This window comes from Petaurus breviceps, unplaced genomic scaffold (genome assembly GCF_028583685.1).
Source record: "Petaurus breviceps papuanus isolate PSGF00001 unplaced genomic scaffold, PetGlider_PUasm1.0 183, whole genome shotgun sequence".
NCBI lineage: Eukaryota > Metazoa > Chordata > Mammalia > Diprotodontia > Petauridae > Petaurus > Petaurus breviceps.
In genome coordinates, this window is record NW_027185791.1 from 1,618,168 (window position 1) to 1,644,505 (window position 26,338).

The 26,338-nt window shown below is 37.9% G+C and overlaps 1 protein-coding gene across 23 annotated transcripts in view; it reads left to right on the forward strand.

Moving 5' to 3' along the window:
• The window catches only part of SEMA4D (semaphorin 4D), a 191,849-nt gene that overhangs the window by 131,021 nt on the left and 34,490 nt on the right, over window positions 1-26,338 (forward strand). For 22 of the 23 annotated variants that reach the window (XM_069087798.1, XM_069087797.1, XM_069087800.1 and 19 more), the window contains 12 exons: window positions 244-389; window positions 3,950-4,012; window positions 5,844-5,942; window positions 10,458-10,551; window positions 11,396-11,509; window positions 11,947-12,098; window positions 15,423-15,598; window positions 15,688-15,844; window positions 19,116-19,338; window positions 20,505-20,620; window positions 25,365-25,537; window positions 25,641-25,684. In XM_069087798.1, coding sequence (XP_068943899.1) covers window positions 244-389; window positions 3,950-4,012; window positions 5,844-5,942; window positions 10,458-10,551; window positions 11,396-11,509; window positions 11,947-12,098; window positions 15,423-15,598; window positions 15,688-15,844; window positions 19,116-19,338; window positions 20,505-20,620; window positions 25,365-25,537; window positions 25,641-25,684 — 1,557 coding nt within the window. The remainder of the gene's footprint in view (window positions 1-243; window positions 390-3,949; window positions 4,013-5,843; window positions 5,943-10,457; window positions 10,552-11,395; window positions 11,510-11,946; window positions 12,099-15,422; window positions 15,599-15,687; window positions 15,845-19,115; window positions 19,339-20,504; window positions 20,621-25,364; window positions 25,538-25,640; window positions 25,685-26,338) is intronic. The other variant, XM_069087801.1, reaches the window with a different exon arrangement.

Sequence of the window (26,338 nt, forward strand, 5' to 3'; positions counted from 1 at the left end):
GTCTCCTATCAAGAGATAAGAATGACCTGTTACTTACCAATTCATTTTTTAGCTTTCTACACCAGTGACCTAATCCTGAGATAAATGTTGTGTAGTTCTTTTGTTGCTATTTCATGGTGTCTTGATTAGACTAAGATTCTGCTTTTGAGATCAGTAAAATGCCCCAAATAAATTACTACCTGTGCTCAAAATATTCTCATTATTGACTCAGTTGTGTAATTTTTATTTTTTCCTCCTTCACAGAAGTACGTCTTATACATTTTCAGGAGCCAGGAATCTCAAACTATTCAACTTTGTTGCTAAGCAAAACAAAAGACACTTTATACATAGGAGCCAGAGAAGTGATTTTTGCTGTGAATTCACTTAACATTGCTGAAAAACAGCATGAGGTATGGACACATTTTTATTTCCCATTTTAGTTTTCTTTCCATATTCTACAAACCAAATGCATGTATTTCAATTTAATTAAAATGAATTCAACAAATTAAGCACTTAGTGAGTATAAGACTTTGTGCTCAAAAAACTAAGACATAAATTAAACAGTACCTGCCCCCAAGGAGCTTGCATTGTACTGGGAGTTTAGGATATGCACATAGATAAGTAAATACTAGGTAATTTGAAGAGGAAGAGTGCATTGATAACTCTTCTCATCCATGATTTGCCATAGATTTTCCAAAAAGAATCTGCTCAGTGTACTAGTAGGTGACCCCTCCCTAGTTCTTTTACTATCTCAGGTATATCAATGTACCATACCCCTCATCTTCTGTCTGGGGGTTAAGTGGATGACATCCTTAAGATCTTGATTCCTCTTGGAATTAAGGAAGAAGGAACATTAAAGGGAGATAGCAAAAACACTTGAAAATTCACAATGCAATAATGAAAAAATCCCTTCATTTTCAAACTCACATGTATTTTATAACACCACCTAGTCCTGAGTTTTAATGCCAGAAAGAAGATATTTATCTTGGATGAGAATTATTTCTGTCTTTATGACATCTAGACTTTCATATGATCTAATTATATGTAAGGTTGGCTTCAGTATATCTCAGTAATGAAAATAATTTTGTAAATATCCCAGTGGCTTTTAAAACCTTGAAGAGCTGAATCTACTTGCTGCAAGGATCATGAGACTTTTTTTTTTTAATTCTTAAGGTTGGATCGCCCCCTAACCCCTCACTCCTCTCTTTTTCCTTGCACCTTTTTGTGGGGTGGACAAGAGGGGGAGGCAGGACAATTGGGATAAAGTGGCCCACCCAGGATCACATAGCCAGAAAGTGTTGTGTGTCTGAGGCCAAATCGGAACTCAGATCCTCCTGACTCCAGGGCTAGCTGTCCCCTGGATATACCCCTCTCACCTAGAAATTCCATGGCCACTCATGAGCCCAGTTCCACTGTTGATAGCCAGAGAATTTTTGCACAGCTTCATTCCTGATCTGGGCTCATTGGTCCCCTTTAGGCTGGTAGCTCCCTGCTCCTGGGAACTTCCCATATTGGGGCTGGATTTAGTGCAGATACTCAATCACATTAATCCTTTGCATCTCAGAAGTCCCAAGCTCAGGAGATCCACCAGCCTCAGCCTCCCTGATCACAAGGATTACAGGCATGTGCCACCAAACCAGGCTATCAAGGCATGCTGTAGAAACCATCTGCTTTTACTTAATGACGATATTTTTTGTGGGGAGAATAATACCTAATAACTAATGGTTTGCAAATCTTTGTACTTCCTAGTACAAAATATACCTCTGAAAATACTGAATCCTAGGAGTTTAGAATTAGAAGAAGAGACCTTAGAAATCATCTAATGTAGTCTTTACTCTTTTTATAACACTGGGAGAAAACAAATCAGTTTTATCATCAGTTACGAAATGTTGCACCCAAAAGGGCAGCTGTTATAAATAGTGCATCTTACTTTTCTTCTGCTCTGTGTCTCCCAGTCAGATAATTTGGAAGGCTGCAAACAAACTTTTGTCTGTAAGTTGATTTTTGTCTACATGTATCAGATCCAGTGATTATTTAAAACCATGTTGGGTTTGGGTTTTTTTTTTTGCTTTTGGGAGGGGGGAAGGTAGGGCAATTGGGGTTAAGCAGCTTGCCCAAGGTCACATGGCTAGTAAGTGTTAAGTGTCTGAGGCCATATTTGAACCCAGGTCCTCCTGACTCCAGGGTCGGTGTTCTGTTCACTGCGCTACCTGGCTGCCCCCGTGTTTTGTTTTTAAAAGTTTTATTCCTTTTGGTCAAAGTTCACCAGATATCCAGTGGAAACTACTTGTAATGTATTTGGAAGTCTTTCCTTTTTGTATCACAATATTAGTAGACTTATTCTACTTGGTTTAAATTCTCAGCATGTAAATCTTTATCCTCACTTTGGTTTATGTCTAAAACTGGGCTCCCCTGCATTAATGAAAGAATTTTTGCCTCTCAGAAATAAGCAGTTGCAAAACTTAGTTTCCATTCTGGAGGTAGCTAGGTGGCACAGTGAATTTAACACCAGACTCAACTTCCTAACTTCAAACTTGACCTCAGACACTTACTAGTTATATGACCCTGGGCAAAGTTAACCCTGTTTACCTCAGTTTTTTTTGTCTGCAAAATGAGCTGGAGAAGAAAAGGGCAAACCACTCCAGTATCTTTGCCAAGAAAACCCCACATGGGGTCATGAAGAGTCAGACAAGACTGAACAACAACAAAGTAAAAAAATTCATATTCTGAGAAAAATTCAAAACACTGTTTTCAAGGCGCAAAACTTAGTGTTCATGACATTTTGCCCAACAGATGGAAAAAGGCCAAGGTCTCCCACTGCATCCAGTTGTCCTAATCTATATCTGGCCACTGGATCCAGGTGGCTCCAGAGGAGAAAGTGAGGCTGGTGACTTTGCACAGCCCTGCCTCACTTAAATCCAATTCACTTGCAAGTCATGGCATCATCTTCCTGATGTCACGGTCCTCCTTGAGAACAAAGGACAAACCACAACTAACAGATTTTCAAATTAAAAACCTTTGTTTTCTATTTCTATACTTTTGAGATATTTTGATGGTTTAAAAAATTTCATTGATTGTTTTTATTTTTATATTCATTTTCTGATATAGCCTTTCTTCATTGAACCCATCTCAGTAGCAAAAACAACCACAAAAATAAAACAAAAAGAGTTCAGCAAAACCAACCACATGTGACAGTATATATTTAGTATCTCGCTCTTTCTATTCTGAGGGAGATATGTTTTATGATCTGCTCCACAAGATCAAGGATGGTCATTGCATTTAATCTGATTTCAATTGCTTTTTATTGCTGTTTTATTTACTTTATTTTTGTTTTATTAAGAGAGCAGGGAGAGGGATGGCTAGGTGGCACAGTGAATAGAGTACTGGCCATGGAGTCAGGAGGGCCTGAGTTCAAATGTGGCCTCAGACACTTAACACAAAAACTAGTCATATGACCTTGGGCAAGTCACTTAACCCCAATTGCCCTCCAAAAAGCAAAACAAAAAAAGAGAGAGAGAAAGCATGGAGAAGTTTTATATAAGAGAATTCTTAGAAATTTGAGTAAAATTTTATTTTGCTTCATTTTATTTTTTCAATACTTTAAAAAAATGTTTTCAATACCACTTTTTCAGCACCTTCATTCTTTCTAATTTAGCTGCTATTGTGTTTAATAAAACACAGACAATTTTAAATGCAATTTACTTGTTCCTGACACCACCACCAAAAGAAAGTGGTTTGAAGATGGACATCATGATTAGTAGCCTTATTCAACCCCAGGATTACTCACAGTGATGGGTATGAACTTGACATTTTGAAATTCAGTTTTCATAAGGCAGTATCCTGGAGGTTTACTAAGCAGTCGCCTGTGATTTGTTCACACTATACGCTTTTGGAGTTGCTCATTATACTGCCACTAATCTTTTAAAAAGTTTAAAATCTATTGAAATTGGCTTTTCTTTCCTCACACCAGGTGTACTGGAAAGTTACTGAAGATAAAAAAGCAAAATGTTCTGAAAAGGGCAAATCTAAGCAGGTAACTTGTTTTCATTCAGTTTGTCACAAAATATAACCTGAACATTTCAACCCCCAAAGACGCTGTTCTGAAATGTAGGCCAATAACTTATTTGTTTCAAACAGTGATAAGTTTCAAGGACTTTACAAATCTCCTTGAAGCTTTTGTCACTTATTGGTTACTTGTGAACTCGAGAGAATAACTCATAACAGTGGCCTGAAACACTTAGTGCACAAAGTTATTTTGGCCGGGTGGTAATCGCACTGTTTGTTGCTCATTCTTGCTTGTTTTTGGCTTCCCAAGGCAGCCCAGCCCAAGTGAAAAGCGGATTCTAGGTATTCTAGCAGGACCCTATGTTTTCAGTTTGCTAATGTCATGACCCACTTCCTCTCTTCCCTCTCCTTAAAGCCAGCACACTGTCCTTTTTTTGAACAATGTCTGAAACAGTATGCCCAATTTGCAGTTTAGATTCTGGGATTGTGAAATTAAAATATTCCCTATAAGGATTAGACCTCAGAAACAAGATAGTCTTTAGTTCATTAGGAGTTATTTAGAAACAAGACAAAGGTATGTTTTATATTAGACATTCACTTAGAATTGAACCACTGTGTTTGGAGCATGTCCTAGAAGTCAAATTTAGTTCTAATTCTGATCTTAATTGAGTTTTGTGCCTAGTTCAACTAAGCTAGATTGTTCCCCCATCAAATTCCCCCACTTAGCAAACATTGGCCTGTGTACCTACACCTCCCCAGAGATTCCTTCCCCCTTGTTTGCCCTGTCTCCAATTTCCTTATTTTCTTCCATCATGCTTTCTTCCCAGTCCTAATGAGTGCCAGTGATCACACGTCAAAAGAAAAGTTGCCAAGTACCAAAGTTTGTCTGTTTACTCACTGGCTAAGTAGGTGGTCAAGGAGGATCGTCGCTGCAAGGTGTTTCTGTAGCTTTGAATTACTTCTAGCCTGTTCAAAAATACGTATGTTTTTCTTAGCTGAGTTTATCATCAACCTGGTCATAAAATACCAAGGGGCTCTTGAATGCTTTTGTTTCTTCAATTAGGAGATCTTTATTCTCCTTCTTAATTGTTGTCTTACTTATCATTGGACACCTCCTTTCTCATGAACAATGATGGACCCTTAGTGTTCTCAGTGTTAGAGGGATGTCATTGCAGGGAACAAGGTTTGCCCCTGACAGGCCCCTTGTAGAGTATGCTGTAGTTGGGGGATTTATTTGTTATATGGGTTGGATGGGACGGCTGCTGAGCTCCCTACCAGCTCTCCCATTTTCTGTGATTCTGATACTTGTCTGAATGTGTGTCACATGTGCCAGTTTCCCTCTGTTTATGTTTCATCCTTTTGGCGTAGTATGGGAACGTTATGCAGCTATTTGACCTGCTGTGAAAGAAACTGTATTCTCTGTTAAACACATTCCAAGGAAGGAAGGGGAAAGTTCAGGAGAAGGAAATCCAAGGGACATCTCTGTACTCTTGCTAGCATGCTGTCGGCATGAACTTGGCAGTAGTTTGAGGCAATAGATTGAATGGTTTTGGTATTTCTGTGAGAGTCTTGAGTTGTTTTCTGTGCTTTCTGAGCCAAAATTATAGACAGCTTTTTTTTTTTGCCTCATTGTATAAATTTTTTTCAAGTATAAATTTATATCTAAACTGAAGTCAGTTTTGTACTCTAATAACAATCTGATCATTGTAATGGTGGAATGAGTTAGGTCAGCTTCAGGCTTTACAATAAAATTAAATGTGGCGATGCATCTTCTAAAGCTCCGTGCTAGTAAAATATGATTGAGAAACTGTCGTTCATTAGCCAGGTGATTTCTTATCAGCTTCTTTTATTCTTTGCAGACAGAGTGCCTCAACTATATCCGAGTCCTCCAGCCCCTTAATGATACTGCCCTGTATGTGTGTGGTACTAATGCATTTCAGCCAACTTGTGATCATCTGGTAAGGTTTATCCAACTTTACATGAAGATCATACAACCAGAATGTAAAATACCATGAAATGTTTTGATTACACTGATGAACTAATCTCAGTCAAGTGGGTTTATATGTCACTTATTCCTTAGGGATCATGGTGGTGCCAGTTAGTCAATAAACATTTATTACATGCCTGCTGTGTGCCAGGCACTGTGTTAAGCAATGGAGATACAAAAAGAAGCTAAAGATAATCCCTGCTTTCAAGGACTTCACAGTCTCATGATAATGGTGTTTCATGATCACCTCCACACTCATTTTTTTTGTTATATTCATGGCCACTGTGCAGAGTTTAAAGTCATTAGATGGAATCTGTTTTCTTTAAGTTAACCTTTAGTACTCTTATATATTACATTAACACAGTAGTGTGCCATAATGGATAGAGGGCCAGCCTTAGAGACAGAAAGACCTAGTATTATGGGCCAGGCCTTACTCAGCCCAGTCCAGTGTTTCAGATTCATGACTATGAGGGAATGTGATGCTTATAAACTATCTTACATCTAATAAATAAGAAATTTACAATAACACACAAAGAATATTTGGTGGGCATTCAGTTACCCTTGTTTCCATACAGAAACTCCTCTGATCAGGAGGACACATTTGTCTTCCAGACTTCCACAGCAGTGAGATATTTCTTAAGTCTTAGGAACTTTGACTCCTTATTGTGAGGCTTTTTAGGCATTAGGAGGCCAAGAATCTTCATCAACAGCTCAAGACCTAGTCCATGGAACCAGTCAGATTCCAGGAACAGCTTCCCTTCCTTGTATGGAAAAAAGAACCGGTGTGCAAGGCAGGGATCCTAGTAGATATTACTGCTACCTCATCTAGGGCCTGACCTATACTGGCAGTATCACCTTCAGTGTGTCACTTAAGCTCTCAGAGCCCCAGGGGATCATTTTTAGATGAGTTGCCTGTCTGCATATACTAGAACAAGAACATGCTTTTTTCTAAATATGACTTAGGATGGTACTGAAAAATTGTCGGTTCTCAGTGATCTACCCTTCTCCTTGTGTCCTCTTCACTAACATGTTAACTCTTCTTAATTTTGCTAGGTAGCCTTAGCTATGATATCAATTTTTGCTTCAGTGTGTTTCAAAGACTAAAATCCTCCTTAGTCCACAGTCTCTTCTTTGCAGCCAAAGCTAGAAAAACTTGAAGGCATGTTAAGGAATTTTCATATGTCATTCGACTTGAATTTCTGCTACTTCTCACCTTGGAATGTCACCATTCTTTGTGCTGGCCTTGACCCTATCACTGCTAAAATGGCTTGCCAGCCATTTCACATGTAAATTACCTTCTGCTTCTGAATTTTTTTTCCTTTTCTTTGGGCTTCTAAAGGCTAGTGCTGAGGTCTAGGGCATTTACTTAGTTATTTTCAGAAGCAGGATTCATGTACCTTCCCTTTGATTAGTTTTCTGTCTGTTCCTACAGTCTTCATTAGAATCTCCTTTGTTTTGAGAATATTTAAATTCTCAAAATTTCTTACTTTTAACAGACTTTTTGATCCTTTTTTTAATGGAAATTGTTTTTAAATTTTGGATTTAATCATCAGAAGACACATTCAAGCATATGAAGAACAAAAAAGAGGATTGCATATGGAACTGTGAACTTCTGTTATTTAATCCTTTCCTCACAAAGCTCCCAAACCACTCACACTGTTTCTTTATTATTTTATTTCACATTACTGATGTCTAGGTGCATTAGAAGCTTTAATAAGAAGCTTTGATCTCCAACTACTGACCAGGGAGTTTTCTTAGACTTTTAAGACCCCTAACATGAAATGCTCAATGTTAAGGTTAATTTGATTTTCTTTGAGAATGAAGGAAAAACAGTATGGAAAAAAGAACATTCTGTACACATGCATACATACATCTTTGTATCCATGCATATCATGTTTATTTAATTGAACTGAACTGGTGACATAGAGGAAAATAAAACTTGTCTCTTCTGCCCCCATCACTGAGGGTGCTTTGTAATGTTTTTAATAATATAACAAAAACTTTAATTAATTTTTTCATAATATTTACCCTTATTTTATAAGGATGAATCAGATAATGAGAGGATCACATGTCAGGGATTTATTTGGAACAGATGGATTGCTAGGACCATTATACATTCAATAGAGTCTCCATACCACCCATACTTCAATACTTTATAATTCGAACAGATGTTCATTTCAAGAATTTAATCACTAAAAAAGATTTTTTGTGTTCAGTGTATTCAACATGCCAAGACAGAAAAGTATATGAAATCATTTTAGAAAGATTTTAATCAAAGGTGGATTTGGAAAAATGGACTTGGAGTCAAAAGAGATTTGGGTTCAAATCTCACCTCTGGCATTTATTAATTGTATGACCTTGAGCAAGTCACTTAATATATCTGACCCTCACTTTTGTCATCAATGAAATGAAGATAATAGTACTATAGTGACTACTTCCCAGGGTTTTTGTGAGGATCAAATAAGACTATGACTGTAAATAACTTTGCAAAACACAAAATGCATCATTTATTATCTACCATCATCCCCATACTCTCTAATCGTCAATCTCTTTCAACCAACCCACTGGTTTCTTCCCTGCTGCCTACAAGCACATCCAAGCCTCCCCATCCTAAAAAAAAATCCTCGCTAGATCCTAGCGTGACCCAGCTGTCACATATCTCTCTTCCCCTTCTCAGCTAAATTAATTGAAAAAAATCCTCTATGTTGAATGTATATGCTTCCTTTCTTCTCACTTTCTTCTAAATCCTCTTCAGTCTAACTTATGACCTGACCATTAAAGTGAAATTGTTCTCTCTAGAGTAACATATAATTTCTTGATTGACAAATCTAATGAATTCTCATCTTCATTAACACTCTTGACCACCTTCTCCTTCTGGAGACTCTGGAGTTTTGTGACACCGATGTCACCTTCTCCCTGAGTGATCACTCAGTCTCTTTTGCTTCATCTTCTTTATGCACACCCACTAACTACGAGCTCCCTGACATCTCTGTCTGAGCTCCTCTTCTGTTTTCTCTTCATATTCTCTCATTTGTTGATCTTGTCACCTCCATGGGTTTGGTCATGAGCTCCATGCTGATAATTCCCAGATCTGTCTGTCCAACTCTAGTCTTTCCCCTAAGTTCCAGTGCCACACCTTCAACTGCCTGTGGACATTTCAAATGGTTCCTGCAGGTATCCAAGCTCACTATGTCTAAAACAACACTCATTATCTTTTATGGTAAACTTATCCCATTTCAAACTTCCGTCTTATAGGCTAGGGCACTACCATCCTTCCAGTCACCCAGTTTCTCAACCTCCAGGCCATCCTCAGCTCCTTTCACTCACCCACATATCTAATTAGTTGCATTTCAAAACTTGTAATTTTTTTTTTCTTAATAGTATCGTTCATATAGCTCCTCTTCTCTCCACCTACACAGCTCTCCCTTATTTCAGGTCTTCATCATCTCTCACCTGGAATATTACAGTAGTCTTGTAATTGTAATTCTTACTTTTAAGGCTCATCTGAAGCACTGTGTTCTGTAACAGACCTTTCCTAGTTCCCCAGATGCTAGTACTTGTCTTCTAAGGTTACCTTCCAACTATTCTGTATTATCTTCTGTGTATCAATTTAAGTATTTGTTGTTTATAAGCTCCTTGAGAGCTTTTTTCTTTGTATCCCCCCCATGCTTAGCACAGTGCCACAATCAGGGCTTAATAAATGGGAATTGATTGATTGATCTGGATAAATTAATTAAAATTCTTCAAGCATTACAATTTATTGGGATTTTATTGGTAGCATATATTTTAGCTGGTATACATAGATCTAGTCTATGTTCCTCATCCTTTCTCTGGTAAGGGGAGCTTTCCTGTTTATACTTTTTCCCCTCAAATATTAAAAACATTTTCTAGTTATCTCATAATTGAGCCTTTTTGGGGCGGCTAGGTGGCACAGTGAGTAGAGCGCCAGCCCTGGAGTCAGGAGGACCTGAGTTCGGATGTGGCCTCAGACACTTAACAGAAAAAACAAAACAAAATAAAAAACTAGCTGTGTGACCTTGGGCAAGTTACTTAACCCCAATTGCCCTCTAAAATATCAAAAAAAAAAAAACAACTGAGCCCTTTTGCTTTGCTTTAATATTGATTCCAGAAAATACTATTTTAAGAAAAAGATACAATTCTTACTATACAAATTTAAAATTCTTATGAATTAGATATTACTAATTATTAATTAATTAAATGTTAGATGTTCTGACCTCAGACAATTAGTAGTTGTATGACCTTGGGCAAGTTACTTTACTTTTCCCTGCCTCAGTTTTTCAACTGTAAAATGAAGGTAAAAATAGCACCTACCAGCCAGGACTATTGTAAGGATCAACTGAGATCATATTTGTAAAGTGCCTGGCACATAGTAGGTGCCATGTAAATGCTGGCTGACATCATTAGTTTTTTATCATATTTATTTTGTTTATCTTTATTTGCTTTTTAAATTCTTTTGTCACTGTAGCTTTTAAAAACATTTAAACTTGTGGGTAAAAATGAAGATGGTAAAGGCAGGTGTCCGTTTGATCCAGCACAAAGCTACACATCCGTTATGGTTGGTAAGTGTTGTGCATCATGACTTTAATAGGTATTTTTAAAATTGGGATACTTATTTGTTTTGCCCCATTTTAATACTAGATACTCTATAAGAATATATAATCTAAATATGGATCTTAAAAGTTATTCAAACATTTCAAAATATGTGAATTATTGTTGGCATCAGAAATCAAATTTGCTTTTTTTTAACCTAGTTTTATATGTATTATGTAGAGAGTGTACTTATGTATTTCTTCTGTGTTAAGAGTAGACTCTCTGTGGGGTTGCTAGGTGGCACAGTGAATAGAATACCCACCCTGGAGTCAGGAGGACCTGAGTTCAAATCTGGCCTCAGACACTTAACACTTACTAGCCATGTGACCTTGGGCAAGTCACTTAACCCCAATTGCCCTGCCTTCCCCCCTCCAAAAAGAAAAAAAAGAGTAGACTGTCCTGTTTGTGTAGTCTTTTTTAGTTCCCCCTTGGCTTTCTGAGGCCATACATGTCTATGCACCAACATGAGTGTGTGATGTGTCCACTGTAATTATGCTGCATACGAGACAATATATGCAGTTGTATAGGTGTGTTGGAGTTACATGTGTATGTTTAATTGTTGTTTCTTAATTTAGTACAAAATAGTCTAAAAAACATGAAGCAAAGTAAAATCAACCTCAAAGAAAAGTAACAAGAGATAGGAATAAACCATAGAAATGGACCTACTTCAGCTTGGAGAAACTTATTTGTTTATTTATTCCCCAAGGAGAAAAAAATATTTATGTTGTAATGAAGAATTCTTTTTCATTATTATGAGCCATTTATTGGGTTTGAAACATTTGTTCCTTTTTCCTTCTTCCTAACACACTAAAGATGGGGAGCTTTACTCTGGAACATCCTACAATTTCCTGGGAAGTGAACCCATCATTTCTCGAAATTCTCCTCAAAGTCCTCTGAGAACAGAATATGCAATCCCATGGCTTAATGGTAAGAAGATGTTAAAGAAACTCAACAAAGGATGGGTTTTACTGCATTATTTCTTGTAAGACTCCCAGAAGAGACCAGCTCTCACTGAGTTCTTGGCTTTTGCTTCCCCTCCTATTTGATATGGCTGCACATTTTTTATTGATCTTTTCCTTCAATATCACTTCACTTCCCACTAACTCCTCCCACTCCTAGACACCTTCCCTCTTAACACTGTGGCTATTCCTTCAACCCAAGATGTTCACTCTCAAATCAGTCAGACAGTCTTGGGCCACCCTCTCTCCCCTCCTACGGCCTCCCGACCCTGCCCTACCTCCCAGCCTCATTCATAGACATCTGTTGTACAAATCAGGGAATCAGAAAAAAATCTATAAGGTATTGAAGATAATTAAGTTATACATTGTGTGTGTATAACATGAATTTTTGCTTTGAATTTACAGAACCTAGTTTTGTCTTTGCTGATGTGATTAGAAAAAATTCAAATAGCACAGATGGAGAAGATGACAAAATCTACTTCTTTTTCACGGAAGTGTCTGTGGAGTATGAATTCTTTGGAAAATTAATGATTCCCAGGATAGCCAGAGTGTGCAAGGTGGGACACATACATAATTCCTTTTTACTTCTGTGAGAAGATATACCTGGAAAGCTATGATCTTAACCATTAAGAGTTTTTAATTGCCTACAGTGGACATATATTTGATCTTGTACAATCTAGTGATTTCCTGTGAGAACGATTAAATGCTTGCCTAGCACTATTGACTTGAGCACCATTTCTCGTGATTAATTTGTTAAACTTTTGCTACATTATTTTTCTTCTTAAAGTTTCCTTAGCTTACAGACTTTTAGAGAATGGTTTTTCCTAAGTATGTCTACTTTCTCTTCTCTAGCTAGGAAGAAAATAAATAAAATATCAAACTACTACAATATATACCATAGAAAGTGACCAAGGAATCAGATTTTCTGTTTTAGTGTAGTAAACTAAATTATAATCAGATTGTGATTTAACTATTTTATCTCGTGTGTGTGTGTGTGTGTGTCTGTGGTATAGTCATCACATTTGCAGATGCCATGATGAATAGGGATAGCTAATAATACTGGATGACAGAATTGGCATCCAAAATACTTCAACATTGTACTAAATCTTATAGGATAAAGTTAAATGGGGATAAATGTAAAATCTTGAAATGGATACAGAAAGCCAGTTTCACAAATATAATATGAGAGACATGTGGTTAGACAGTTATTCTAAAAGAGATTTGGGAGTTTCAGTGATGCAAACTAAATATGAGTCAGCAGCATAATGCAGATGGGAAGGCTAATGTGATCTTGGGGCTGCATTAAGAGGGTCATAACTTCCAGAATTAGGAAAGTGATGAGACCAGTGCGCTCTGCCCTAGTCAGACCTCATCTTGTTGGTTGTGTTCAGTTCTCACACCGTGGGCATTGATAAGCTAGAGAGAGTCCAGGGGAGGACAACCAGGAAGGCAAAGGCCATTGAGTTCATGCTGCATAAGGATCAGTTGGAGGAACTGGTCAGGTTTAACATGAGGAAGAGGGGATTAAAGGGGGATGTGAAATATGTTCTCCAAGAATATTGTAAGATCACAGACTGTCGGAAGTAGGAGAGAGTACAGAAATGATACGGTTCAATACCTCCTCTTAAAGATGAGAAAAGAGAGCACTTGAGATTAAGTGACTTGCCTCCAGTCCCACAATCCATTCCAGCTGCTAATGGGCTCTTAGCTCCCTGTAGGATACAGTAGCCCTGGACATATGTTGGTACTGGGCAGTGTTTCTCTGATGTTCTCTGACACACCTGGCCAGGAGGGAGAGCAGGGAGATTTGAAGGGTTGTCTTGTGTGAGAGGGACTAGACTTACTCTGTTTGGTCCCAGAGGACAGAACAGACAATAGTGAATATAAGTTAGAAAAAGGCCCTTTTAAGCACGATGTCAGGAAAAACTTGTTAATTCTTTCTTGTTGAGTCATTTCAGTCGTGTCTGACTCTTCGCGACTCCATTTGGGGTTTTCATGGCAGAGATGCTGGAGTGCTCTGCCATTTCCTTCTACAGTTCATTTTACACACTCTGCTATCTTTAAGTGTAAAAAGGATTTCTTCAGTGTAGACTGACCAAAAGTTTTAAGAATACATCAGAGAATTCATTTGTGCATCAAACATTTGTCAGGCACCTTCTTTATGTAGAACACCCTGCTAGGCACCGATACAGTCTGTTTAGATAAAACATTGTCCCTGCATTTCTGAATCATGTCATCTAGTAGTGGGATCACTATAATATACAGCATAGCAAGCATTGTAGAAGTGCAGAATAAAGTGTTCTGTGAGGGGAAAGGTCACTGACCAGTGTTATCAGAGAGTTGACATTTGTGAGTTCTGAGCTATGAAAGTGTAGTGTGAGAGAGGAAGGAATGAGAGGGTAGGTAAGAGGCAGGACCAGCATGAAGAACCCAGGGGCCATTCCAGATACCAGCATCCTAGAGGGGACAGTTCCTCCGCCTGCGGGGAGGGGATGTGCTTTTTACCTTAGCTCCTCTACCCTTTACCTGCCCCCAAGCCAGTGCCCTAGACTTTAGGGCTAAAGGATCCTCAGTCCTGGTGCTCTGGCACCGCAGTGAGTAGGGGCAGATTCCTAACCCTCCCTCCCTCCACAGCCGGCTTTTCTTGGGGACCGAGATGCCACTGCTTATGATTCTTCTTCCCCATGCAGCCCCCATGTTAAGCTCAACACTAATCCCCTGTCCTCACCCTTTTCTTATTGCCATTTCCACTGAGCCCTCTGGATTCCTCCTCAATCATCCTATCATGGAAAAGACTATATTCAGCCTTAGAGGGCCTGTGTTTCAACTAGCTCTGGGACTTTAGCCAAGTCTCCTCTTGTGTCTTCTATAAGATTATTATAAGTAATTATTAGTGCCTGGGTGCTTTTGATGTGGGGACAGCACCTCAGAAGTTTACAGTACAGCAGAGAAGAAGACACCCACCCTTTAAATCTGTAGTATATCATCAAGAGCAGGGGCCGTGGAGCCAAAGGACCTGGGTTCATTCTCAGCTCTGTGATTACCTGTGTGAGCCTGAGTACATGATTTAACCTCAGCTTCTTTAACTGAGAAGTGAGTGTGTAGAACTGATCCTGTCCAAGCCCTAAATCACGAGACCAGGCATGATAGAGACAGAGCGCGAATGGACGCTAGACGTCAACCCCTCATTTTATAGATGAAGGGTTGAGGTCCGTAGAGGTGAAGGAACTTAACTTATGGTCCTCCAGGCAGTAGCAGAACCAAGAACCCAAAATGATCCTAAATATTAGCCCTTCGGGGTTTTTTAGTCCCATTTCAGGTACAGCTCCCAGGAGGACAAGCATACCTGCGTGATCACTTTAAGTATACATACCCACCAGCTGCTGGGAAGCATCTTTTCCTCTTAGGGACTTTCTATTGTTTGAAAATGACAAAAATCCAAGAAACTTAGCCACCTACTATACTTAAGCTTTGGTGAAACCTAGGAAATCCCAATAATTTTTCATTGTAGTTTATTCCTTAAACTTCCTTTTCTTTGTTTTTCCTTTCTTTTGGTGGACAATTAAATGTCTACTGATCTAAGTCATAAGTTACATATACTATATATAGACATGGCCTAAATTGGCAATACCATTGCTATATGTAAATGGTTTTCAGTTTTTATTTGAATTTTTAATGTCCTAGGACCTTATTTCTTTTTGGCTTAATCTAACTTAGATCAGTGCTACTCGTTTGTGCTAATTTTCTTGGCTGCAATGAATCAGTGCGATAGATCGTCTCCATTGACTCTCTTGGAATATAATACCTAAACACTTAGAGATACCTTACAGCTGTCTAATCAAAATGAAAAATGTATTCCTCTATTTTCCTTGGGATTTTAGGGGGACCAAGGAGGCTTAAGGACTTTACAGAAGAAATGGACCTCCTTCCTAAAAGCCAGATTAATCTGTTCCATCCCAGAGAGCAACTTTATCTTCAATGTGATCAATGATGTTTTTATTCTCAAATCTCCAGATTTAAAAGAACCTGTGTTTTATGCAGTTTTCACTCCACAATTGTAAGTGCCATGAGATAGATTTTTCAGTTTTAATTTTCTTAAATAAGGTACTATCATCAAGAAAAACCAATTTCTTCTTTGTTATCTAGGAATAATGTGGGGCTTTCAGCAGTGTGTGCATATAACATGTCCCTGGTAGAAGAAGTTTTCTCCAAAGGAAAATATATGCAGAGTGCCACTGTGGAGCAGTCACATACAAAGTGGGTCCGTTATAGTGGAGAGATTCCCAGACCTCGACCAGGAGCGGTGAGTAGAGGAAAAAGTCGGGGTGAACATAGAGTAAGCTTTCTCCTCTTTTTAAAAGAGGCAGAGTAGAATACTGCATGCAGAGGTGATACCAACATAAAAATCTGATGATTGCCTATTTGATTGACTTGGCAATTTTTTATTTCCCTGTCAGCTTGTGGATTGTTTCCTGGAATAAAGAATTGGATTCTACTTTGTGCCTGGAAAGACTGATGAATTTATGACTTTTTCTATTAACATCTTTTTTTTTTTACTTTAGTTGAAGCATAACAGATTCTGTTCCTTCTTATTTTAACTCTGTGTGTGTCTTTCTGTTTCAAGTGTCTCATAAACAAGCATATTGTTCAACCTTGGTTTCTAATCCATTGTGCTATCATCCCCTTCCATTTTATGAGTGACTTTATCCCATTCAAGTTCATGGTTATGTTTACTATCTGTGTACTTCCCTCCATCCTATTTTCTTCTGTTTCCCTTCTCTCTCTTTTTATCTTGTCCTTCCTCAAAAGTGTGTTTTACTTTTGACACTGCCTCTCTTAATCTGCCCTTTCTTTTATCATCTCCCCACCCTTTGTCTTATCCCCTTCCCCTCCAATATTTCCCTGTTGGTAAGATAGATTTCTATACCTGAGTGTGTGTCTGTGTGTGTTTCTCTCTTTTTATTCATGTATTCTTCCTTCTTTGAAACAATTCCAGTAAGAGTGAGGTTCAAGCACTGCCCAACCACCCCCATTTTCCCCTCCTCTATAAAAAGCTCTTCCTTTCTTGCCTCTTTTTGTGAGATAAAACTTCCTCATTCTACCTTTCCCTTCTCCCAATGCACCCTCCTTTCTCACCCCTTCCATATTTTTTTTGAGATCAGGTCAGGAGGCTTTAAAAGGAACAAAATCCAAAGAACAAATAGATCTGTCAAGATTTTTTTGTAACAAACTCTTTTCTCCATTAATGATGATGAAACCACTGCATCCTCAGTGTGCTGCATGAAGAAATATAAAAGGCACTAATTACAACAGAGATGGGTAGAACAGCAGGACTAGACCAAAGATAAATAGTAAAGGAATAAGCCAGAGGGGAAATAATTTGTAGATGTTAAGGGACTGATTCTTAGCATCATATGCAAGAATATAAGGATTACTAAACTCTTTGAAAATTTTCCTGACATCTTTATGCCCAAACAACATTGGTGACTTATTACCCATATGTATACTTTTCCATTGCTTCTAAATCTTTGAGAATAATTTTTATGTAGTATAATAATCTACATATGTATTGAGGGCATCCTTGATGAAGTATGAAAAGAGAACAGTCATAATTTGACAGATATTTGACAAATAACTGACCGCATCTTTACAGTCGCCTAATTCACTAAAAAGTATATAGATTCTACAATGCTAGAGTATAAAAAGCATCTGATTCCACAAAACAAAACACCTCCTTTAAAATTTCCCTTACAACATGTCACCTCCTGTTCATGTGTTAAAATTGTGCAGGAGTCCTTGAAATATGAGAACAGAGAATTTTTGGAAATGTCTGATAATATCAAGCAAAGAATATAATGTCTGCTTGCCAAGGATGTCTGCTACCATTGTTGAATAGAGTTCAAATGGAAGAAGAATTCTTTGGATATACTACAGATTCACCTGTTTGTATATGCTGCTGTAATGATTTAATCAAGCCACACAGCACCGGAAAACCTCCTCATTGAGACATAATTCCTCAAAAAAGTTTTGATCTAGCAATCCATATAGGAAAAAACAAACGGATTAGTAAATGAATGGACAGAGAGCCTTTGGAGCTGGTCCATCAGTAAATGTATCTTGGAAAGAAACTGTAGATGGACAGTGAACTAGTACCAGAATTGACTAAGGGGAGGAAAATAACCTTTGTAAACTTGCACAGTATTTTTAATGACCTACCCAAACTTCTTGAAATAAAATCTTATTTTTTTGAAACTCAATTTGTGGAGTTTTCTTCTCTGAAGAAATTGAAGCTGACCCAAAAGGCATTGGAGTATGTGACTAGCTGTGTTGCAGTATTTATCATTGGAGAACACTTCAAGCTTCCCTGAGATCTCTGAGCGATCAAGTGTATAAGATAGACAGATGTTTGTTCTTTGGATTTTGTTCTTTTTAAAGCCTCCTGACCTGATCTCTAAAAAATATGGAAGGGGTGAGAAAAGAGGATGCATTGAAAGAAGGGAAAGGTAGAATGAGGAAGATTATCTCACAAAAAGAGATGATAGATAGATATTTCCCAAAATATTAATTACCTACTTAGAGTCACATGCTGTGGTTTTCTTATAAATTGGTGGGCTACAGAAGTAAAAGAAAAGAAAACTGTGTTCCTTGTTATTGACACCTTTTACTATATTATATATTATTATTTTTTATCCTAATACAAAAATCCCCAAGAGTTCATCTGAATTTTAAAACTACTTAACATGTATATTTTAATTTATCAAAGTTTATTTGGGCTTAGTTAGATTCTTTCTTAGAGACAGTGTTCTTCCATTGCTGGATAGAAATTAAATGAGAAATATGAAGGTCATTCAAATGTTGACTGAGTTTTGATGTGTTTTTAAAAGCCTAAAACATGCTTTTCTTTCTTACATAAAAGAAAATGACCCAGATACATAGGCATTTTACAAAAAGCAAAATTAAATTTCATATACACAATTTTGAAACAAAGTGTTTTCAAGAGCATTTATAATGCTTTTTGATTACTTGAAGATGGATTTTGGGGATTTTTAAAAATACTATTGTTTCTTTTGCAAGTTTTTTTAAAAAGAATATTCCTAAAAGTAATATACAATTATAATATGTTAATCCCCAATAAATAACTTTTAGAAAGCTGTTATCAAAAGGCTAATAAAAAGGCTGATGATATTATGATCATTGGGGTAGCTAGGTCACTCAGTGAATAGAGTCAGGAAGACTAATTTTTCTGTGTTCAAATCTGCCCTCAGACACTTACCAGGTATTCAGGGCTTCTTAAACTTTTTCCACTCATGACCCCTTCAGCGCTTCTTAAACTGTGGATCTTATGGGGTTGCAACCACAGTTTAGGAAGCGCCGGGCTATGGAACCCTGGGCAAGTCACTCAACTATGTTTGCCTTAGTTTTTTCATCTGTAAGATGAACCAGCAAAGGAAATGGTACACCGCTCCAGTGTCTCAGCTAAGAAGGCCCCAGATGGGGTCACAAAGAATCAAGCAGGACTGGCATGACTCAACAACAACAAATTGTGATCATTCTCCTGGATTTTCTTTTTGCAGTGCATCAACAACGAAGCAAGAGCAGCCAACTACAGTAGTTCCTTGAACTTGCCAGACAAAACACTTCAGTTTGTGAAAGATCACCCTTTAATGGATGACTCTGTGTTTCCAATAACAAACAGACCCAGGCTAATAAAAAGAGATGTGAATTATACGCAGATTGTGGTTGATAGGATCCAGGCACTTGACAAGACAGTATATGATGTCATGTTCATTAGCACAGGTGGGTTTGCAAGATGCTGTTCAAATACTGTTAGTTCATCTTTAGACCAATGAAATTCTTGAGGAAAAGAGTTACTGCTGGAAAATTTTGATAAAAAGTTAAGATTTATTTATTGATTTCACAAAGTCTTTGAAGAAAGTATAGGCCATACAATGAAAAATAGGCCATCCTGAAATTTGAAAATATTTCTTATAATCATAGAGAGCAGAAGTTGCTAGTTACACCAATTTTTCTTAAATAGTGGTGATGATCAACTTAGTGACATATCTATTTATTGATTACTGTATTTGAGATCCTATTATAACTTCCTTTAGAAAGCATACACAATATATTCACTTTACCAAGTGAAGAACAAGTTTAATATGGAAAGAAAAACCTTAACTCTTTAGCAGATTACTATCCTTTCTGTAACAAAAATGGCTTGAAATTTTGTTGTTGCCAAAGCATCCGTTGGGTTATTTCCATATCCAGATTTTGTTCATAGGATCATTCTGTAAGTTAGTCTTAATGTAGAACACATTTTTCTTTTTTGGGTCAAAACACCAACATTTTAGGAATATGACCATTTGGCCCCCAAATCAGAAATATTTTAGGAACATGCATGCTCCTTGAGGCTAGACATCATTCTGTTTTTTACTCATTATCCCCAGCACCTAGTACCTTGCAAAGAGTGTGTAACAAAATCTTTCTGAATTGAATTTCACTCTTATATAAAAACATTTCATCATAAGCTTACAATAACTTTAAGCAAGCCATTTTACAAATAGGTATATTATGTCAGCATCAGTATTTAAAATTTGCCTATTTTTAAAAGATGAACCATATTTTAAAATAACCGAAATAGCCAGTATGCTTGTGTTTTCCAGCTGTCCTTTTTTAAGCATAGTTCTTTTTGCCAATTGATTTCTGTGTATATTTGTGACTTTTTAAATGAGCCTTAGTTGAGATGAATAAATTGGACTTTGTGCTCTTTAAAGAAAGGTATTGGAGGGTTTGGGGGGAGGCAGGGGTTTGCTGCCAATACTATTAAGAAAAATAGCAATAGTATGTTATAATTATTTCTTTGAGAGTCTTCTGGTGAGCCATAATTCATTTAACCATTACCATACTTTATATCTTCTGTTGGAATGATGGCACTGAGATGTCGTTGACTTTGACTATTTCAGACACAGGGGCTTTGCACAAAGCAGTCAGCTCTGAAAATGGGATGCACATCATTGAAGAAACTCAACTTTTCCAAGACTTTGAACCAGTTCAGACCCTTTTGCTCTCTTCTAAGAAGGTAAAGACAAAGCTGCATCATAGAACTGGGTCAGAACCTTGCCTTAGTTCATGTCTTTCTTAGGTGGTGATATAGAAGAACAGTTGTTCAGAATTGTTAGGACCTGAAATCTGGTCTTAGTGTTACTCTGTCTGGGACTCATTTTCTTCATCTATAAATCACTGAGTCAGTCAGCAAGCATTTACTAAGTGATTACCACATGCCAGACACCATGCTAAGTGCTGAGTACTCAAATCCAAACAGAAAGAAGGACGGCCCCGGCCTTTGAGGAGTTTGCATTCTGGTGGGATGAGACATAGAAAGGAGCTGAAAAGAGGAGGGGTAAAGTCCTGTGGAGAGGAGTCAGCATTGCATTCTGGGAGAGAATGAAGGCACCTTTGGTCTATGCTTCCATCTTAGATTAGAGATTCTGAGAGGAAGCAGTCAGTCAGAAAGTGAACCCTGAGGGATGGAGGACACTTCCATTGTGAGGTGTAGTCCAGGGTGAGGAAATTTCTAGTCCTGTGGAGAGGAGTCAGAAGTCCAACCTAGAGAGGCATGAAAGAGCTTTAAAGTGAAGGATTGGTCTAGATCAGTGGTGTCAGACTCAACTAGAAACAGCAGCTGTACATTGACATATCGACATAGAAAACCACAAATTAACATGTCTATGTTATATTATGTTTTAATTTATTTTGTTAAACATTCCCTCATTATATTTTATTATATTTATTATATTTTAATCTGGTTCCCAGTCACGCATAAGAGTTTTGTGACCCAGTGTACCACAAGTTTGACATCTCTAGTCTAGATGGGCGTTATGTTTGCTTCTAGCTTTAAAGTTTTTATGTTATTAGTAATTATTGGAATTTTGAGTACTTTATATAAAGGGGAGGAGTGAAACAGGTTTCTATTAAAATTTTCTCTGAAAGTAAAAATTTTTTAATATTAAGAAGTAAGGCTTGGAGTGTAGTGTGCAATCTTGGGTTCCTTTTTAAGCAGTGCTGTACCACAGGTTTGGTCATACTGTAGGTTAGATTTTATTTCTAGTGATTTATATAAAAACTAGTTCCCTCATTAGAACCAAAATATCTATAAAATCCTTGTAAATCTTTGTCTTCTCTAGTTTGTATCTACTTTGTAAACATTGTGAAAATCAAGGCAATACTATGTTTCTACTGAGAAATAGAAGTCTGATTGCTGTTGTTTGATTTATGGGAAAACATACCTTCCCTTTGCATGTGATACTGATACTGTTGACTCAGTCTCCAATGCTTCTGCTTTGGATTCCTTTTGCAATGATATTAGCAGGAGTGGATTCAGATTTTCTCATAGCTTTTCCCAGGTCCCCTTCTGACCAGTGGTAAACACTTAAGAAACAAACAAGCAGGGACTAGAGTGTAGTATGTACCTGTGGAATTGAATCAAATCATGAACCTTGATGAGATTGAGCCCAAACCATAGCTCCATGTCCATCATAGTTCACTAGCCACCGAGGTGTCCTCCAGAAAGTTCTGCACTGTAGTTGAATCAAGGAGAAATACAGGGAGTGTATGGTGTGGTATTGTCATGGCATCCCCAAACCTTGGAATACTAGCAGAATCCGGATAACTGCAAAGCCAAGCTCAGAGGCTTTAGGAGATTAAAGCATGCCGTGATAGCTTCAGTGTTCTGAAAGAAGGTAGGGGAATGATTTATCATTCCTTTACTCTATTTACCTGATTCCATGAGGGACATTTCCATTTTTCCCAGTGGTAGGAATAGTCACTAGTCTAATCATTCTGGAAAGAAATTTTAAACTACTCCCAAAAAGCTATTAAACTGTGTATGCCCTTTGACCCAGTAATACTACTACTTAGGCCTACACCCCAAAGATATTAAAGAAAGAAAAAAGGACCCATATGTACAAAAAATATAGCAGTGTTTTTTGGGAATGGCAAAGAATTGCAAACTGAGGGGATGCTCTTTAGTTAAGGAATGGTTAAACAAGTTGTGGTTATATGAGTGTGATGGAACACTATTATGTTTTAAGACATGATGAAGGGGAGGATTTCAGAAAAGCCTGGGAAGATTTGTATTAACTGATCCAAAGTGAAGTGAGCGGATCCAGGAGAAAAATTTATACTCTTACAAATTATAATATTATATATATTACAAATATATATTGTTTAACTGCAATATTATGAATACTATTAACTTTAAGACTTAATAACTGATCAACACAATGACCAACCACAATTCCAGAGGATTCATAATAAAACATGCTATCCATCCCCTAGAGAATGGATGGACTCAGGGTGCAAATTGTAGTATATCTTTTCTTTCTTTTTTAAAAAATATGACTAATGTGTGAATTTGTTTTGTACAACTACACATATTTGTAATGGGTTTTCTTTTTTCTTTCCTTCTCAATTGGTAGAGGCAGTAGAGAGAGGAAGAAAGGAATTAACTGAAAATTTAATTTAATTTAAAATTTTTTTTCAAAAGGTTAAAAAAAAAGAATAACCTGTTTTGCACTGAAATACAGTAACCATTTCATGTGTACAGATATTTTCTAAGTGAATCAAGGGAAATCTTAGGATAGAAGTTTTTTTTTTTTCTGTCATCCTCTTAAGCTCTGAATTCAGTGATACAACCATCATTAAATGGCGACTAAAAGGTAGAAGCAACAGAGTTCAAAATTACACAAATTATCTCTGGGAATTCTGTGATCCAGGCCATGCTAAACACTCCATCTTGTAATCTGTGATAGAAAATTAGTGGGATGTGGCAGACAGTCATCTGAAATGCATGTTAGATCCAGGGAGGGCGAATTTCAAAAGCTTCAGAGAATGAACAGGAAGGACGCCTTGGCCTGAAATCTGCAGAGGATGTCAGTGTAGGAAATTTGAGGAGCTCTCAGCAGTGAAATTCTGGACACACAAAAAGCAATTGCATTGAAGAGGTAAAGGGAAAGTCGTTCTGAAGTGGTGATCTGGTGCTTAAGGAACCGAGCAACTTAGATCTTTCTAAAAGATAGATGCATCCCTCTTGAGGGAAGGGGAGTCGCAGATGCAGAATCGTATGCTCTGCTCACTCTATTGGCTGGTTTTGCTTAAGTACCTCTCCTTGTTAGTGAGAGGCTTCAGTGAGCAAAGAATACATCGGAAAATATCAGTGGCATAAAAAACAAAAGGCATCAATACAACTTTTAAAAAGACAGAAAGGACATTATGTATGTGTAGTATATGTATGTATATATGTGTATACACGCACATACATATGTATAGGTGTATGGGAGGGGGGCCAGGAGGAGATGGAAGCAAGTATGGGCAGGTAAGAGAGGATGGTGCTCAGGCGACGCAGCTAGAAGTGATGGGTGGATGTTGCAGAGAGGGAGATAGAAGGAAACACTGCCCCATGGAGCTATCCTAAAGTGGAGTGACCTGTCTTGAGAAATAGTAGGTCCCCTTTTACTAAAGACCTTGAAGCAGTTGGCAATAGGGGTTTCTTATCCAATTCATCATGTCAACAAGCATTCATTAAGCACTTCACAGTCTAATAGTGGAAACTATATACAGACAACTATGTGCAAACAGGGTGTGTGTGTGTGTGTGTGTGTGTGTGTGTGTGTGTGTGTGTTTGTGTGTGAGAGAGAGAGAGAGAGAGAGAGAAAATTTAGAGATAATCTTAGAAAAAAGAAACTAGCATTAAGGGGGATCAGGAACAGCTTCTTGTAAAGGATAAGATTTTAGCTGGGACCTAAAGGAGGCCAGGAGATGGAGATAAGGAGGGAGAGAACTCCAGGCATGCCAGACAGCCAGTTAAAATATCTAGAGTCAGGAGATGGGAGTGTCCTTTGTAAGGGCAGAAGGAGACCAGTGTCACTGGGTTCTAGAATATGTGGAGGGGAGTGTAAGAGGTCTAGAAAGGGAGGAGAGGGCCAGGTTAGGAAGGGTTTTAAAAACCAAACAGAAGACTTTATATGTGATACTGAAGGGTAATAGGGAACTATTGGAGTTTATTGAATAGGGAGGGAAGTAACATGATCAGATCTGTGCTTTAGGAAGATTGATTTGACAGAGATTCAAGACAGGGAGACTAAATAGCAGACAAGTGCAGTGATGCAGGCATGAGGTTGTGGCTGTGTCAGAGGAAAGAAGGGGCCAGGTACAGAAGATACTACCAGTACTTTTAGCAGATCAGATACTGCGGGGGCTGGGGGGGAGGGTCAGACCAGGTGAGAGTGTCTGGTCCGACACCTGGTTGCAAGCCTGGGTAACTGGGAGAATGGGGGTGCTCCCAGTAGCTATTAGTGAGGTAGAAAGAAGGGCTTGAGGGGACATGCTGAGATGGGTACAGGACATTGGAACGTCTGGCTCTGGTGGTCCGATAGGCAGCTGGAGTTCTGAGACTGAAGTGAGAAAAGAGGTTAGGCCTGGACAAGTGGGTCCGATATTTTGTGGTTACAAAACATCTCACTTGATATGATCATCATAGTGACTTGCTGTGTATTTTTGTGCCCCTTTGACAAATATGGAACTGAGGTCTCAAGAGGTCACCCAGCCACTCACTGAGCTGGGGCTCAAATCGAGGCTCCCACCTCCAGATCCAGGACCTTTTCTCTGTATTGCACTGCGGGTGCTTCTGAGTCATCAAGCTTTCATTAAGACCTGCTCTGTTTTAGAATCGTGGTTGATAAGTGAATGTTTGTAACAGTTTTTTATGATCAAGCAACATGCATATTCCCCAAATGATTAGGCTCCTTTTCCTTTCATGTTTGCAGGGCAAAAAGTTTATCTATGCTGGTTCCAATTCTGGTGTGGTTCAGTCTCCTGTTGCTTTCTGTGAAAAACACAGCACATGTGTAGACTGTGTGTTGGCCAGGGATCCCTACTGTGCGTGGAATCCACGAAAAGCCTCCTGTGTTGATGTTTTCAGAGAACATGGCAACAACAGGTAAATGGAGAACTGTCAATAGGGATGGATTGTATTATTTGCATTTCTGCGTTTTCACCAAAGATGATATGTGTAATAACTTCAAACCTGATTATCTTTTCAGCAGTTTGATTCAAAAAATGAATGGTGATGCATCCTCTTGTACTGGTAAGTTTTTCAACATTAGCATTTTTTGGCAAAATGATGTTTTTGGTTTCATGATAAATTGGAGGTGTTCGTTTATATATTTGTTTTCATTTATTTTATCATCAGTTTGTCTAGGCAGTGCATGTCTACTATTTCTGTCACTTAAAAAAAAGTGTAAGCATGAAGCATTTTACAATTAATTTGTAAAAAGAAAGTTTTCTTCCCTAAATTATGGCACCTACTTTTGAGATATATCTACCCCATTGGTACATATTATAGGGTTTATGGGGGAAAAAAGTCATCACAACATGAGAAGGTTTGACTAAATGATCTCTAAGGGTACTTTTCAGCTCTAAAACTATTATTTTATGAAAGAATCAAAAGCAGTTTTTTAAAAAAAAAAAAGCATGCCCTAACATTTGTTCTGCTGACCCAAAATGTTGACCAATAAAACTATTAGAACTATTTATTGACTGATTCATTTCCTGATACTTGAATTATTACCTGGGGAAAAAAATTTTTTTTGAAATTTGAGTTGCTGTTTCTATAGATAGCCTTGAGTTTCTGTGTGTAATTTAGCAAGGGCCCAGCTCTTCCTTGACTCATCATGCATATGTCAGGGTTGGGTTTTGACACTCCCATTCCAGTTAATTCCAGATTAGGTTTTTAAAATGT